Genomic DNA, 17,987 nt, shown 5'->3' with positions numbered 1-17,987 from the left:
CTAACCGCAGGATCTTCCCCTTCACTTTTCAGTCCCGGTTCACCAGTGTTCAGAGCAGCACTGGACTCTTCTCTACAGTTCATAATAAACCTGTTAAACCTTTCCCTGGTCTCTCTGTTTGGTTTTCTGCATGTGGGTCAGATTTTTAGATAAAATCGTGACAATTTTTAGTGTGAGAAATTGGGAATATGAAGTGAGAGTGTGTGAAGACATTGAGATGGGTGAGTCTCACTCTCAATGGGTGAGATTTGACAGCCCTGCTAACATGCTCTTAGCACTATTAGCTATGCCTTTAAATGAACTCTCCCTTTATGTGGGGCTATTTAAATATACATATATAATTGACAGTACCTATATTTTGGGGAATGAGTTTGTCAAACAGCCTCTGATGTTTATCAGCATAATCAGTTGGCGTCACCTCAAAATAATTTCTTTGCTAAATAATACACTGCCTATTACTATAAGGAGTAAAAACATTACCTAATCACACATAATTTACCATCCAACCTTAGTCACTGAAAATATTAAATGATATCATTTGAACAAAAAAAATGCAGAAAAACAATAATCTCAAACTGCCAAGCTGGTTGCTAAGCAACATCAAAATAGCTCCTGAATTATAACTGGGACACTGATTTGTTGAATCGAACTTTCCATAATTCAAGCCCTAATTGCTCAGGTTTGTGCTGAACTTAAAAAAAATGTCTTTTTTTGTTTTGTTATTGCATATTTGTTTTGTAAGATTTGCTTTATTTATGCTTTTGAACAATGTTTTTTTTAATGTAGTGCACTTTGCTTGGGTCTATTAAGTTTTTTTTGTTTAATTTTTCAGTTGACTGGTTTTCTGTAACATTAATGAGTGGTTAATGGATGCATCAGGGTTACAAACAGCTGAAGTTATCAAACCAAGGCAGTTAAAAGTTTTTTTCTGACTAATGTGTTTAAGATCTGCCTCATTGAAATATTTTGTTAAAACTAAATAGTGGGTTGAGTGGATCAAGTTAGATCTGATTTTTGTTTTCTAAATCATCTGAATCTTGGTAAACTTCCTTTTTATTTAAACATTTGTCATTTGATTTTAGCGTATAGAAGTGAGCACAGTGCTTTCAGCTTAAATCCATTCAGGGTAGATCATTAACCCAATATCATGGGGGTGGCAGATGTTGGGTCCACGCACTGCACTGAACAGCCTGCAGAAGTTTCACCACATCTGGATTTACTTTAATTATTCTCTGCTTTTCATCTCCTCTTCTCAAACAAAGTCAGGGTGAGTTTGGATCAGCTCCTATTTCACTGGAGCGTTGTCTGTTTTGTTGTTAGGGGGGAAAGTTTTCATCTTTTTAAAGTCTGGTTCTAATGATTTCTGTGGGACAGTTATTCATTCAGTCACAGAGGAACATCCACAGATCTTTGAGGAACATCATGTCTTTTAAACCGAATCTTAACTGATATAACATGTTTGTGTATTTGTGCTCAGTTCAGTGTTTTTCTGAGTTGTGTTTATTCAGCAAATTGCAGTTCAGCCAAAAAGGTTCGGAAACAGTAACCTTTAGTCTTCTGGTAAACAAGGCAGCCACATCTCAACTAACCACTGGTTCTAACCTGGACAGATTCATCAAGACAAAGTGGACTTTTACTCTATCAGTGGATCTGAATGCTGCTGGACACTACCATAAACACTTTGATGCAAAACAGGTTGTTTGGAAACATGCTGGTTGCATTAAAACCCAAAATATAACAAGAAGGGTGTAGAGTTTCAGAGCAGAGATGCAGGAGGACTTAAAAAGCAACAAAGCTAATTGCACACTTAATGTTGCAGCCTGGCATGTGAAAGAAAATGTAGTGAAAGAAAAAACTGCAGCAGAAAAAAGTTCACAGTCAACATGGATAACTGGAGCTTTGAGTAAAGCAAAGCACCTTCAGGAGATTAATGAGGTCTGCAGCTGAAGTCAGAGCTGCTAGAGCCTCCGCACACAAACAGATCCAGGAGATGAGCTACTGCTTTCACAATGCTCCTTAATAGGAGCACTTAAGCATTATTCATCTAGGCTAGATCAGCCAGCCTGCATTATGACTCTGAGAAGTTAGGTCTTGGTTGATTCCTCTAGGGATAAGCCGACTTCCAGAACGAAGACTGTGTCATAGCAACCAAGCTGGTTGGAGGATAGACTGTGAAATCATCAATGATCAGCGCTCATTATCACATCATTTTCAGCCGGTAACACATACTGGATGGGCCTAGTTAAAGTAAGCCAAGACAAAATAGGTCACTGGATTTCAGCCCAGTCACTACAGCAGAGGTCTTCAATGTTTTCCAGGCCATGGACCCCCAAACTGATGGCCATTGTATGAAATTGTGTTATATCAAACTGGTCCTATAGTCACTCTATTACATATTGAGTAATGTAACAAAAGTAATTTTGCCCTAGCCTTATTGGAGTATTTCTGATTCTGATTTCTCATTGATGGGACAGGTGTTGTGAATAAAACGGTTCCCAGCTTGAAATAACTTTTGTGTGTCGATGAATGTGTGCATTGATGACTGACTTTTCCTGCCTCCATTTATCTGTTTACTACATTGTGTGTTAAATTCATGTTAATGTGGATTTAAAGACATTTCAATTATTGGGGAAAATTGCAGGGGGGAATATAAAAAAAAAAGTCTAATCAACCCAAACCTTCGCGACCCCAATGCAGTACCTCTGTGGCCCCACTAGGGGTCGTGGACCCCCTGTTGAAGACATCCTCTCGACAGTGAGACACAGACTTTTTCTGAATATATGTGTTTAAGATGTTTCTTATTGTTTTGGTTCTAATTCTTAAGGGGAAACAGAATTTGGGGATTTGATAAACTGGAAGCTGTAAAAATTATAGAAACAAGGAATTTGTGGAGCAACTGACCCAGATATCATGGCATTAGTCCTAAAAGTCTCCCTCTCTGTCCAACCAATTTCCTGCCTTTCTGCTGCTAAATAAAAGCCACTAGTGCCACACAAAGCCTGAAAAAGAAATTAACCCTTTATGTCACTCTGTTGGCAGCAGGAAATTATGATGAGCTGGATTAAATTAATTTCAGAATACTAAAGCTCTTCTATGAAGAAGTTCATTTCAAAGATCCACTCCCACCTGCTGTGATCGATGTTCATTGAAGGTTTGTGTCTCTCATCAGGTGTCCCTCGGAAAATGAGGCTGTGTCTGCTGTTGCTGTGTCTCAGTCACCTAGGTCTGACAGTAAGGAAGCTTCATCCTGTCACGGTTCTTTCATTAGCATCTGAGGTTCTCTGCACTAACGCTGTCTGTGATTTTATGTTCAGGAAGAGCCCACCGCAGCAGCTCCTGGAGTCTCTGTTCCCACAGAGGAGGAAGAGGAGAGGAATGATGGTAACTGTGGAAGAGCGTTCAGCCACGAGGAACACAGGCTGATAGGGGGCGCTATAGAGCAGCTGGGGTTGAAGATCCTAGAGAACCTACCAACCAGCCCGCAGCAGCCCAACGTCATTCTTTCCCCTCTCAGCCTGGCTTTCGCCCTCGCTCACCTCACCTTAGGTTCATCACTTTCCAGTTCGATTCAGATTTAAACTGAATGAAAATGATGCAGATTATTGCTTGTATGCTAACATGTTCCTTTTACCTACATGGTTCTTTTAAGGTTCCCGCAAAGAGACAGAGAAGCTTCTCCTTCAAAGCCTTCATGCCCAAAAGCTCCCATGCTTCCATCATGTCCTGGGGAGCCTCATACCTCATTTAACCCAGAATTCACTGGAGGTGGCAGCACGCATGTACCTGAGGCCAGGTGTGAAATCATGTGTTTGTTTGATGCATCAGAAGAATCACACATTCTTACTCCTGTATTTGTTTTTTTTTTCTTCCTCACGGCAGGATTTGAAGTGAAGTTGTCTTTTGTTGAGGAATCTCTTGCAAGGTATTGGCTGTATTTGGGAAACCAACCTGGAAACCTTAATGATCATAAAGGAGGAAAATAAAGTGCGCTATTCCTCTATGGGTTAATTTTCAAGCTTTTATGCATCAAGCTTTCTTGATCAACTCCATCAAAACTGCTATTAAAATCACACGTAAATAAATTGGTTTAAGTGATAATAGAAAAAAAAAAGCTGTGTCAACAACCTCCTACTACTTCCTGCCATCTCCTTTGTCTTTTTGGCTAGTAGTGATGTCATGTACTTAATGACTCAAGCAATGTGGAATAGTGTTTCCATTGCAATTTTGTTAAATACACCAAAAAACACCTCACCCTAGAGCAAATAATTTTATCAAACAATATGTGTTTTTTCAAAAATGTTTTTTTACATTAAGCAAACTTATTTTCAAAATTACAATTGGTGCAATTGGCTGGTTGAGGGAAATGCAGCTATCGTAACTTCTGCTTTGATTCATGGGGAAGCTTTATGTTTTATGTCAGTCCTCACCAAGGAAGAGTTCTGTTTTCGTCCAGATCTGTCATAAAATTAACCTGACAAAAGTCAGATGCATGTCTCGCCCCGCCTAGCTCCACTCACATACAGTACATCTGGGAACCCGCCATAGGAATTGCCTTTACTTAAGGCTGGGCCTTATCAAAACTCCTTGCATATGATTGGATAAGCCACTTGTCTGTCATCTTTATTGACGTGCTATTTCAACCACTCACACCGAAGCTAACCCGTGACGCTGTGAGAGGAGGAGCCATTTGGTAGATCAAGCTCTTGCCAAATCTGGTCGGGAGAAGGGCGAAAACATCGTTTCCACCAACAAAAGCCTTCAAAGCCGTTCTCTGATGTTCTTTTAATGAAACAATATTAGATAGATTGGACAACACAGAAGAAATAGCAGCATCAATGCTAACGCTTGCTTCCTCAATGCGAGCCGCCATTGTTGTTGGAATCTCACGGTCTCTTCTCCACTCCAGGACACACCCGCCCTGCGTCCTGATTGGCCAGATCATAAATTTGGTTGGGGAAATCACTTTCAATGAGCGGTGTTCCAGATGTATGTGAGTGGAGCTAGGCGGAGCGAGACATGCATCTGGCTGTTGTCAGGTTATCATAAAATGTCCTTAACAGTAAAAAAAAAAATTGTTTAATGTTTTTTTTTTTTTTCAAAACTTGTTGTGACTGTTTTACTGTTCAGGTACCGTTCTCGGCCTTTCCCCCTGGTCTCTGTGGACGAGGTCAACCAATGGGTGGAGAACGTCACCAATGGGCACATCCCCAACTTCTTGGAGAGCATCCCACATGACGTGGTCTTAATGCTCATGAATGGTGTTTACTTCAAAGGTGAACCCTTCTCCCAAGCACTCACTCATTCAACATGACACAGGCCATCCACATGTTCTCTTCAGTCAAAATTAAACCCATAACTTTAAACACTAATGGTGCTAAGTTACATTGAAATCACAATTCGAAATTGTATCGTATTAAAGTCTAAAGTGAGTTGCTCCTGGTGAGACTGACAGAGGTGAGGTTGTCATTCAACTGGAACCACAGGTAAGGTAGATTTGTGTCTTACCTAAGGAAAGGACTAAAGGCTGATTTATACTCAGAAACCAGGTTGTCTCCATTTGTGTCGCAGTGAACCCCTCCCCCTTTTGCAGACACTCTGTTGCGCCTTTCGAAAATTGCAGATAGTGCCGCAGACAGGAGGCCTCTGATTGGTAAAATCTACGTCCGCTTTACACTGTGTGTATTTCCTGTTTGGTACCTTACTGGCTTGTTTTGTTTGTATGACCGCCATTGTGGAAAACGACTTGCTAAGATAGACCAGCTAGAAGAATGAGGTGTGCGAGAACGCTGGGACCCTTTTTCCACCTGGGTCCCTGGTCTTTTTCCCCCTCATGTCCCTCCATTGACACACAAACTTGCCCCCACTTCCTCACCGGCTCGGCCGTATCTAGATCCACAGCTAGTTCGTGGTTGTCGCTCTTGCCTTGTGGCAAAACAAAAATATCTGAGGCTGCGGGAGAAAAACCAGCCCTTAAGACAGAGGGAGTGGGGTTTAAGCCGGAAACCCACTGGTTACAGGTCAAGCCCCACCTTCTGATACTCTGATTCTTTTCAACTTCTTCATTATGTATTTTCCAGGTGAGTGGAAGACCCAGTTTGACCCTCAGGTGACCTCAAAGAATAAATTTTACCTCGACAGCCAGAATTCAGTTTCTGTCGACATGATGAAGTCTGCCAATTATCCACTACGCCTGATGGACGACCCTGAGCTGCAGGCGCAGGTACATAAGTAGTCCCCTGTATTCATTAAAGGTTTGTCTTTTGCTCAGTTGCTCTTGATTAAAATCATTTCTGTCTCACTTAGGTGGGCAGCTTTCCCTTCAAAGGAAACACCAGCTTCCTTGTGGTCCTTCCCAGAGGAAACATCTCATCCGTGCTTCCCAAAATAAATATCTCTGACCTCTATAGTCGTCTACCTCAAGAAAAATCAATGGGGGTCAACTTACCCAAGGTGAAGCTCCAATATCGGCAGGAGCTCGAGGAGGCACTGACCAGGATGGGTAAGGGTGGAGAGAGATTTTTATTAGTTAGACAGATAAGCTGATGTTTATGTCTGTTGCAGTATCTTGGTGCTAACTGAGGTTCTCCTGGTCAGCAGAGGTGTTAACACAGACTGGAAACCTCTTGATATGGTATAATATGCAACTATATCATGATATAGCATCTGCATAACGGCAGTAAACGAACAGACCTGATGGTAAAACATTAATAACTAACCCCATAAGTCTGACCATAAAGTAAAATGTTGAAGATTGCTTTAAACACCATGTTCCAAGTAAATATTTAAGTCGTAGGGAAGCAGCTGTTCCAACCGTTGCCTATCCGAGTGGTGCCCGACTTTACATGAGTGAATAAAGTGAATGTGATTGGTCATTTTTCAAGGGGGCAGGATTGTTGTGATGGAATGTTTGCAAGCAACTTTGGTTGTGGACGGTGTCTTGGAATAATTTTGCTAAACAGTTAGCAACTTAGTGCTAGTAGGTTCCCAATGGGAAATTACATTGGGACCAAGTAGCACTAAACTGTTGACTTAGGAACAACACTGTGAAGGAACGCTTTAGACAGTGTAAACATGCAGGAGGAGGAGAGTTTACTGTCGGAGGTTGTGGATGAGTCTCCTCCATCATATATTTTTTATTTAGAGGAGAAAAGCAGGACAAAGATGTTGTGGAAGAGGACGCCAGGGAGGCAGAAGCTTGGTTTGGTGTAGAAGGCTTACAGCCGTACATGTTTGAGCCCTTGCCTCGCAACGCTGCCAGTTCTGTTAGCTCTACGCCTGCTGAAGACACAGACGTCCATCCCCGTGAACACTGGGACGGAACTCAGTGGGAAAGGAAATTATTCTTATTTCTTATTTCAACCATTGCGTATATTAGCTGCAACATATCAATAAAGATGAAATGACCGAAAAAAATTGATTGACAGATGACGTTTGCTATATGACTGGCCGAATTTTCTAACTTTTGGGACAACATCATCCGTAAAAAGCTACATTTATATACACGTTTAAGCCAGAATGAAATGACTTTTAAATATGACTTCCCTATGACTTTAACACTAAGTACCCAGACATTATTACATTAATAATACGGCATCTGATCCTAAGATTTGTTTGAACATGGACTCAAATGAAAGAGCCATTAGCTGGGTCCTGTAGATTTTAGCTACAAGAATATCTGGGCCTGTTAAGACCAGAATAGTCATAAAGTTTGAGAGTCTTTAGGACTTGCTCATAGACTTGGCCAAGATGTCTTTTCTGACACAACTGGGATTCAAACCTGGTTCGTATCCCAGTTGCTTAATAAAGTGAAAGAGTTGAACCATTTCAACATGGGGACCCACATCTCAGCATCTATTGGGCATAATATTAGGCCTGCTAAAAGGTAGTGTGACCAGATCTCAAAAAACAAACGTGGAAGAAGGAGAACACCTTTAATTTAGGCATTCGAATTAGGTGTGTTGGAGCAGAGATGTGTCTTATATCTGCAGGACAGTAGATGTTGTGGACCAGGGCTGGAGATCCCCGGATTAATATGTATCAAGGCATTAATGCTGACCCCTACCGGACAATCGGAGAAGCTTCAGTGGGAAGGTGGGAATCAAAACCTGAACTTGGAGCAACGAAGGAGGGATGGTTGGGACTTCAAACAGCTCAGACACCAGGTGTCTGGAATCCGAGGATATGCATCTAGCCCTTTACTGGATTTGAAGGGCATAACTATTTCAGATCTGGCAGACAGACTCCCACAAGCCCTTGTGTTGTCCTCACAGAGTCCTTCCTTACCTGTGCCAAGTCATTTCTGGCACAGGAGATACAGGAGGCTCTCTGCTGTGGTTCTATACACGTTTGTGAACAGCTAAGTAGAGAGTCCAGTCCATTTCAGCCTCCTGAAAAAGAAGAGCAGTCGTTGGACCTTTATCAGATGTGAATGCCTAGAAACTTGCCGCCTGCCCACTCCACTACATTCCCTATGGGGCGGATCATTTTTTGCACTCCTGGACCTCTTCTAGTCTACTGGGACCTCCTTGCACTGCAAAACATTGAAATCTAAATAAGTTATTTTTTCTTAAAATAAGTTTTTTTTTTTTCTTGAATTGAAGAGATAAGTGAGACATATTGCCAGTGGAACAAGATAATTTATATTTAAAATAAGAAAAAACAATTGCATTTTCTTATTTAAAGTGCATATTATCTAATTATCTTATTTCTATGGTAAACAATCTCATTCAATTGGCAAATCATCATATTTACCTACTCAAGTTAAGGGTTAATGCACTTAATGTAAGACATTTTTTACTTATTTCTAGATCGTGCATTGTGGTTGCAGTGTGGTCTTACTCGTGTTCAGTATGATATTGTTCCTGGAGTACCATTGTGCACTACTTCTATAGTGGGCCTCATCACTGTTAGATAGGAGACTTGCCACATCTGTGTCATCCACAAACTTCACAACCGTGTTTATAGTGTGGATAGCATAGCATTAATGTCTGAAACTAGTGAAGAGGAGAGGGCTGAAAATTCAACCCTGCAGGGCGCTGCTGTTAAGAATTAGTGACTGAAGTGTTGGCCTTGCCTCAGAAGTGCATGGGGAAAAAGGTTTGACCCATGAAGGCCACATCTTGGATCTGGCAGAACGTATTAGATATGTCCGCAACATTATGGTGCCAGATACTCTATACAAGCGTAGACTCTGCACTGGTTCTGGCAGATGATGGGAGACAATACATTAATAGCCATGTGGTCATAATGTTTTGCTTTATTAGTATAGGATATATGACAAACAGGATCCTGTCTCTAATAATGGATGATCTGCTGTTAATTATCTGGGTTCCTTTTTTGAGAAAATTATTTACTCTGTCTTCTGACTTGGTCCAACTTTTCCACACCCCCCATAAATATCCTACTGCAGTTTACTCTTTTTCTTTTTTGCTCCATGTCAATAAATCCTGTATTCCTGAAATGTTCTACACATATAAACTTGGCAAATCAGTGATTCCTTTAGCAACATGCAGAAATAGATGATAAGATTGGGGTTGTTAAATTATTTGGATATCCACTGAGTTTTGCTTCTCTCTTTTTGTCTGTCAGGCCTTGGCTCCCTGTTTTCGGGTCCGGACCTCTCTGGGATTTCAGATCAGCCACTCAGGGTATCGGGTGTCCTTCATGCCGCCACTGTGGAGCTGAGTGAAGAAGGTGTTGAAGCATCCGCCACCACTGTTGTGACCGTTATGCGCTCCATTTCCCTCTTCTCTGTAAACTCTCCTTTTCTGTTTGCCCTGGTTGATGACTTCTCCCTGGCCCCCCTTTTCATGGGCATTGTGACAAACCCCGCCCCCAACAACGACCCCATGCCTAACGACGACCCCAACAGTAACAGTACCATGAATGACCAACCTGTAACTGACACTGCCAGGAAAACAAACCTGGCTGTTGAGCACAACAGGTTGCCAGCAGAGGGCAGCACTGTCCAGTCCTGCATTCCCCCTGGTGGTGGGAAGGAGCACTTACATCAGGTTACTGAACAAGATGGCAGCAATAGCAAGCATCAGACACAAGCAGATGACCCGTGCTCCAAGTCAGAAAATGTTGTTCCTGCCTGAGAACTTCCAATAAAAGAAATGATGCAGTATCTCTTCAGATAAATCTCTTTGCTGAGTTTAGATTATAGCACTGACACCATCACATCTTTTCAGGTCAATACAACTTACAGCTGGTTAGCTACTGTAACTAGATTAAAGACTGGACAACAATCTCTACCTTGTAAACTCTTTTTTGGCACATCTGTGAATATTTTTTCCTCTGTAGCTGAGACGGGAAATGGACTCTTTGGGTCATGTACACACATTGTAATTTAGTTAAACGCACCTGCTATTTTATGCGCCAGTAAATTGATGTTTAATTAAATCTGTAGAATATCCTCCAGGGAGTTGAAATAGCATCTGAGAGAAACACCATTTTTTTAAACACAGAGATTTTGACTTCTATGTTCAGACTTACTGACAATATAACTGTGAAATAAAACACTATACTGTTATAAAAAGTCATGGGTAATTTCATGTGTCCACAGCTGTGTTGTTTCATTAAATACATATTTCATTCAATGCAAATCAAATTCAAAATACTTCACTTATCCCAAAGGGAAATAAAAGGTTGAAATGTTATTGTTTTTTTCAGCGAGGGCCTAACTTACAAAGAATCTGCAGAAACCTCTGACTGAAGACACAAGATGCAGGAGTTTACCCTGCACCCGGAGGGTTTTCGGTTCACGCTCTGGCTTTCAGCGTCGTTGTGTCCTTGGGCAAGAGAATTTACCTGTTTATGGTGGTCGGAGGGACTGGTGGCGCCAGCCTCGCTTCTAACAGTGAGCCCCAGGGCAGCTGTGGCTACAGTATAGCCTGCCTCAGACAGTGTGTCTGTGAATGGGTGAATGACTGACTGTAGTGTAAAGCGCTTTGATCAAGTCTCCTGATTTGGAAAAAGCGCTACATAAGTACAGGCCATCTAACATATGATGAAGAGAATGGTCACTGTTGTCCATAATCTTTCTTACTTCATGGAGAATTCTTCTTTGTGAAATCTTCTCCAGAGGTTTTAGAGGAGTTCCAACAACAGAGACAACCTTCTCTATCAGCTGATTGAGCTTCTTTCAGTCCTTTGCTGTGATACTGTTATCCCACCAGATGATGGAGGAAGAGATCACACCCTCAACAACAGACTCTTCATGATCTTCATTATGCCCATCAGCCTGTTTTTAGTAAGCCTTCTTTCTCCACACTCATCATTAAACATGACAGGCTGTCCTCCACAGCCTCCCAGTTGGCTGCTGCACTCTTTATCCAAAAATAAACAGAATTCAATTAAATGTTTTATGTGGGTTTAATTTAGGGATTCCTTTTGGTAGAAATTAAAGAAAGTTTAGTATGCCCTCTTGTGAGCTGGATAAAATAAAATTGATAGTTAGACAAAGTGTTTTTTTACACTTGGCAGAGGATGATCAGCAACATAGTTTATTAAAGGAATAGTACACCCAAAACATGATTAGCCTTCATTTTCTACTCACCCCCATGCTGAACAACACTCTGGAGTACTTTTTTGATATCTCAAATGCATCTGGAGATCTGGGAGGCTTCTTGCTGTCTGCTGACATTCAAATAATGGAGGTCTATGGTGCCCGAGACAGAAAGGTCCATAAAAGTCCACAAAAAAGGTGTCAATATTCCTCCATACTGCTCGTCCAATGTATTCCAAGTGTCCTGAGTGGGTAGCATCCAGAGTTTACTCGAAACGAAGTCATTTAGAATGTTTTTAGAGCATAAGCAGTAGTGTATAGGATTTCCTGAAAGCGCGCGCCTGCGAGTTCACGACGCTACGGAAGCCGGCAGACCAAACCAGATGAAAGTGCGCATTCAGCGTCTGCTCTGCCGATAATGCAAGCGTAGAAGAAGAAATGTGCTGTTTACCTGTGCAAAGAAAGAAACAACGAAAGAAATATGTCTGAGGACTTCAGTGTTGAGGAAGAGCATGAGTTTTTTGCCGAGCTGAATGCGCACTTTCATCTGGTTTGGTCTGCCGCGGTTTCCATAGCGTCGTGAACTCGCAGGCGCGCGCTTTCAGGAAATCTTATACACTACTGTTTATGCTCTAAAAACATTCTAAATGACTTCGTTTCGAGTAAATTCTGGATGCTACCCACTCAGGACACTTGGAATACATTGGTCGAGCAGTATGGAGGAATATTGAAACGTTTTTTGTGGACTTTTATGGACCTTTCTGTCTCGGGCACCATAGACCTCCATTATTTGAATGTCAGCAGACAGCAAGAAGCCTCCCAGATCTCCAGATGCATTTGAGATATCAAAAAAGTACTCCAGAGTGTTGTTCAGCATGGGGGTGAGTAGAAAATGAAGGCTAATCATGTTTTGGGTGTACTATTCCTTTAAGAAGCGAGAGCAGGAAGAGCCATACTGCTAAGAGTCAACCATCAGTGTGGAGCGAGAAACTCTGAGCTCTGTGCCAAAGATGCATTTCTGTGCAAGCACAGGTGGAAGATCAGAGCAGAGTTTGTTAGCACGCAGTACTGGATCATTCTGTTCTGGGTTATTTTTTCAGACCCTGCTTCTGCTGCCATGATCCACCTGTGCTCCTGCAGCATGTGGAATGCAGGTGGGCGGCAGGTTCAAACAGGAGGCAACAGCACGGCTGATAGTGCTTAGCAGATTACAGTACAATGAGGCATTTTAAACGTCTAACCAACAACCCGCTAATTTTTATTTAGTCTCGTCTTGTTGACAGAAACTCAAACCTATGGCTTGCCATGTGTTAGTCATCAAAGATCCATGTTTAGCTTGCCAGCTTTCGTTATCATCATGAAAAAAAGGAGTATCAACCAAAATTATTTTGTCATCGTCGTTGTTGACGAAAACAACACTGGTTATAGCTGCAGCTCAGTATTTAGCCTAACTACTTGTCCATGAACACATGCGTCCAAATCTATGGTGTTTATGCATTAATGTATTTGTGTTCATAAGGAACATGAGGCTCCTTCAACTGGAAGATATATGGAAGAGTAGGTGTGAGGGGCCCCAGAGCCTCCCCCAAGAGCAGAAACCCCCTGATACCCACAGGCACCCCAGAGCTAAGGACATTGGGAGGACAGCCCCTACCCCAGATGGGTGGAGAGCCCTGCGGGCAGGCTATGGTATATGGGGCCAGTTTCTTAACACTCAGAACATTGATACTGATACAGGAACTTAGCTCAACTCTTTATTTACAAATAGCTCGTAAGTTTTTAGCTGAACTTATTGTTTTTTTTAACTTACTGTACAGTGGCTAACCACATTAGATCCCTGGTGGTTTTCTATGAAGTAGTTACACTCAGCTTTAAAACAAAAGGTAGACCTTCCAGACAACTTTTAACCTCACAATTTGGCCTTATTAACTTCAGTAGTGTTTATATCCAAGTTACCAACAAAAGTAAATTGGATAATAAAGGGGCAAATTTCTGTCTGAATATTTAAACTTCATTAGATTCCTCTCCTTTGCTGCTCACAGCCCAATCATTTTAGGGCCTCCGTAAATAATTTGTTAAATGACTAACTGATTATTAAACACTCAGTTAGAAAAAAGGTGCTCTGAATTTGGACCAGCTTAAAAGAAAACTAAGCCATTTGGATAGAGATTCTATTAAATAATATTTTAGTCTTTAGGGCAAAATGTTTATCTTTTTGCCTTTTTAAAATAAAGATGCTGTAGGAGATCTTGGAAAAACAGTTCCAGCAAGCTATATTTTTTCAAATACACAACCATGCCTCTCCCTTCAGACCACCCCTCGTAACACGCCTTCAAAACACATGAACGCGTATGATGTCTGTCGAGGTGTTCAGATGTTTACGAGATTGAGAATGAAACAAGCAGAGACTGAAACTAGCCAACAACAACATAACAGTGACTAGCTTCCAGCCATGGCATCCTCTTCTCCTTCTATGGTAAGATTGTTCAACATCTCAATGAAGGTAAACAGGCTGTCCCGGTTGTGTCTTCAAGAAGTATTGATAGTGCTATTGATACCCAATGCTCGCGCCTGCACGAGGATTGGGGGTCGATTCGTTCATGTTCAGGGTACACGCACGGGGGGAGGGAGAAGCAGACAACCCTGATTGACATGTCAGGAACTAATAGTGGACCACGGACCGTGAGATTGGTGGGTGTTACTTATCGATTTCAAACTGTGGCGGGGGCATTTTTTTTTCACTTCCAGACTTCTATTTCACTTCTTGCTACGCGTCTGTGGGGAGATTTTCAAGCCACATGGTAAAAAATGCATCAGAAAAGATCTCCTACTGCACCTTTAATTTCTGCTCTGGATTTTTCATTAAGAAATTTGAATGATTTAGAGTCTTTGTATCATGTTAGAGATAATTTCAATAATTGATTTATTGGATTATCTTTTTTTATTCTCTGCCTTCTTAAGCTGTTTCTCCTCTGTTCACATTCTCCTGCTCGCCGTGCCTTTTCTCATCACTCTCTTTTTTTATAAGCTGCCTGTTTTCCCCTCATTTGTTGGATTCTTCCAGCCCCCTGCTCCTGTCTCTGTTCATTTACCTCCTGCACCGTGACCTCTGCTCCCTTGTTCCCTGTTACTCTGCCTTTCAGTTCTGTAAGTGTTTCTTAATTCCTTCTTGATTTTGTCTCCATGATGTTCTGCATCTGGGTCTTCAACCTGACTGTGACACATTCAGAAACAGTTCTTTATCAGACTGTCTACGCTTCTCTTCCTCATTAAATAGTTTTTCATCCTGTGCTTCCATCCCACTCTCTCCTCTGGGTTTGCTCTCCAAAAACACCACCTTTGTTGGATTGGGTCCACATTTTTTTCTGCGCCCGTAGAACTGCTGTAACCAGATGAGATTCAGAATGTTTCACCTTTACATAGCATACGGACAGAGTTATTTATTGTTGGCAAATTAAGTTTATATCTTTGGAAATCCTTGATTGATCTCAAACAAATTATGAACATTTCCATCCATCCATCTATTTCTTGGCACGCTTAATCCCAAGTGGGGTCGCGAGGGGTACTGGTGTCTACATTGTCCACCCTGGACAGGTCGCCAGTCCATCGCAGGGCAACACAGTGACAAACAGGACAAACAACCACTCACACAAACTCACACCTACGGAGAATTTAGAGAAGCCAATTAACCTAACAGTCATGTTTTTGGACTGTGGGAGGAAACCGGAGTACCCAGAGAGAACCCACACATGCTCAGGGAGAACATGCTTTTAAAAATTGTTAAAATTCAGCCAATAAACATCATTGACTCTTTCCATAGGTCCATAGGTGTTTTTTTTTTGTCTCACTTTTCTGGCCAAAAGAACCAAAAGCATGAAGACATTTTTTTTCTCATCAGAATCCATGATTTGTTTTCCTGTCATCAACTGGTAGAATGAAAACAAAGCAAACTGATAAGTAATTAACTTAATATGGCGTAAATTATTTATTTATAAAATATAAAAATAAGACATCTTGTGCCGATTTCACAAAAACGGCTAAAATGCGGTGAAAGGAAGAAAAAAAAAAGCTTTTTATTATCATTCATTTCCAGCTTCTGGTCCTCCTGCGCGCCCCCGCGCCATGATTGCGCGCTGGTGTGTGCGCAGACCCGCGGGTCCATCACTTTTTCCAGCAGCCAGACTGAACAGGAGCGACGTGGACCGTCCAGACCTGGAGGTGAGGAATCTGCTTCCTCTATTTTCTTCGTTTTTCCTGAAAGTGTGTAAGATTGTGCTCCTGGTTGGAAAAGCGCAAACTGGGTTCCTGGTACCGCTGCTAGGTTCGGCGACAGAAACCCAGACCTGACAAGAGGAAGCTTCGTTAACATCTGGGCTGCTTTGATTTATTTCCATCCTTAAATGCGAACCAAAGACTTTGAAAGGTCCAGAACTGGTTCTATTCTTGTTTGATCCTATGTTTCTGTCCAGAACCCTTTTACCGTCTGTGCGCTGCAGCTGCGGTGCTTTTCCACCCCATTATATAATGTCTGAGTGGATCAACAGTTCGGTTGGTTCTGTGCTGCAGGTTTAGTCACCAAATCCTCTAAAAATAATATTTTGGATCATTTTCCTGTTTTGATGTTTCTTTCAACTTCATGTAACTCTGAACATAAAGAAAGATGTGAGATAAAATGACTGCATGCTGGGTATTCAGAACCAACAAAAGAGGAAAAAGGAAGTATCCATGAGAATAGAAACCCAGATGTTTCCACAACAGATAGTTGGGCATGGTGGTAAAGCGTTGATGATCTGGGCTCGTTGTGCAACCACTAAATGGTTCAACCACTGATTGGACCACAAACTCCTCTAATTAGAGCTGTTGGGTTTAACCAAAGTTGAGAGAAGAGGAAACACTGAGAAGAAGAGACTGAATCCGTCCAGAACCTTGAGAGAGGGGATGCATTCAGATGAAAACAGCTCAGTGTCAAAGCTGAGGAGAGAAGGAGACGATTAGAAGTATTAGAGGTAGGCATCCGTTTGTTTCTACCTCCTGATGTTTCTGCTTTGCTCGCTGAACTCCCTGAGTTTTAAGGGAAAAACACTGCTGGACGGCGCCATCTGGGTTTTCCATCATCCCTGCGTGTGTGGTCTGAGGTTGGAGCTGCTGAAGAAGGTCCAGATGTGTGGAGAAGAAGGCAGTCATTGTGTGCGAACAGACTGTTGAGCAGCAGCACTGTAATTTTAGCTCCCTCAGAGGACGCTATGACTGAAGCGTCAATGATTCAGAGGAATTCTTGTGGTTCTGGACGCCATCATTTCATCTGGAAGACAAACAGAAGTTGGTTTTCAGTCAAAACCAACTGAAATGCTGGTTTTCACTGAAAACCACCTTTTTTCTAACCCAGTAAACTGTTCTGTTATAAACAAACACATTATAAAAAAAAAAGCTGGTAAAGTTCTTCCTTTGAGTGTTAAGATCAGAAAATAAAAGGACAAGTCTTCCTCCTCCAGTGTAAGAGGAGTTATAGTTTGTATCTGTTTGTTTTTCAGGATGAAGCGAACAACTTTCCTGCTGGTGTTTGCTGCCGTCCTGAGCTTCTGCTGGGCTCAGGTAACCACAGAACATCTCCCTGTGTTCAGGATGTCCTGCTTCCTGGTTCCTAGTCTGTCCTGGTCATGGGCCACTTAGACTTAGACAACGTTTATTGTCAATTTGTATACTAGGGGTGAGTATTGGCATGGGTGTTGTGATACGATACGTGTCACAAACTTGGGTCACAATACAATATTATCATACAATATTATATTGCGATATCACTACATATTTCGATATTTTGCCCAGCTATCAAAATGAAAAGTAAGCGCTCTATATGTTCATCAGAAGCCATGTTGTTTGGGGTTTGAGTCAGTACACGTCTTTCACTGTGACTGCCTCAACTACAGAGATGTTGATGTGCTGCACAGTAAAAAGGCTCCACAGCGCCATCTACCAGAGTGGCAGTGCAGAGGTAGTCCATTTTCCCCTCATTGTTTAAGGTAAACCTATCTTGGCTTTTCTTTTGAAAATCGATATTAGGAACTGAAAAATTTATATTATTTTGGGCAGCCGAATATCACGATATATCGCCAAATCCATTTTTTCCCACACCCCTATTGTATACAGAGGGTATACCAAATTAAATTTCGTTTAGTACAGCTTTCTTACAGTAACATTTCAATTCCATAAAGTGAAGCAGTGATCAAACATAAACAGTGTGGGAGAAAAAAACATGGTGCAAAAGCATATTTATATGGAAGTTCAGAGCATTTATATATATGTTGCATATATGCAATTTTTTTGGTTTGGTGTTATCAGTGTGATGCAGAGTTTGTGACATGATTTAGAGTTTTTTTTAACAGTTCAGCAGTCTGAAGGCAGTGGGGGAAAAGCTGTTACAGAACCTGTTGGGCCTGAATCAAATGCTGCGAAGCCGCTTCCCAGAGGGCAGCACACGTGG

At 41.7% G+C, this 17,987-nt stretch overlaps 2 protein-coding genes across 2 annotated transcripts in view; both read left to right on the top strand.

Annotated features, from left to right (window-relative positions):
- Window positions 1-1,208: 1,208 nt before the first annotated feature.
- On the top strand, window positions 1,209-10,463 carry LOC107100699 (alpha-2-antiplasmin-like). Its single transcript, XM_015399277.1, has 9 exons — window positions 1,209-1,267; window positions 3,170-3,231; window positions 3,315-3,546; window positions 3,650-3,793; window positions 3,880-3,922; window positions 5,128-5,273; window positions 6,078-6,220; window positions 6,304-6,499; window positions 9,589-10,463. Exons 2-9 carry the CDS (start codon window positions 3,184-3,186, stop codon window positions 10,098-10,100), a joined length of 1,464 nt encoding a protein of 487 aa, XP_015254763.1. The 5' UTR covers window positions 1,209-1,267; window positions 3,170-3,183; the 3' UTR covers window positions 10,101-10,463.
- A 5,159-nt stretch (window positions 10,464-15,622) lies between these two features.
- serpinf1 (serpin peptidase inhibitor, clade F (alpha-2 antiplasmin, pigment epithelium derived factor), member 1) overlaps window positions 15,623-17,987 on the top strand; it is an 11,331-nt gene continuing 8,966 nt past the window's right edge. The window contains exons 1-2 of the mRNA XM_015399261.1: window positions 15,623-15,727; window positions 17,041-17,101. Coding sequence (XP_015254747.1) covers window positions 17,042-17,101 — 60 coding nt within the window. The 5' untranslated portion in view covers window positions 15,623-15,727; window position 17,041. The remainder of the gene's footprint in view (window positions 15,728-17,040; window positions 17,102-17,987) is intronic.

Source organism: Cyprinodon variegatus, unplaced genomic scaffold (assembly GCF_000732505.1).
Source record: "Cyprinodon variegatus isolate N-32 unplaced genomic scaffold, C_variegatus-1.0 Scaffold1001, whole genome shotgun sequence".
Classification (NCBI taxonomy): domain Eukaryota; kingdom Metazoa; phylum Chordata; class Actinopteri; order Cyprinodontiformes; family Cyprinodontidae; genus Cyprinodon; species Cyprinodon variegatus.
Note: the sequence above shows the minus strand (reverse complement) of the source record. Positions and strands in the feature narration are given on the sequence as shown.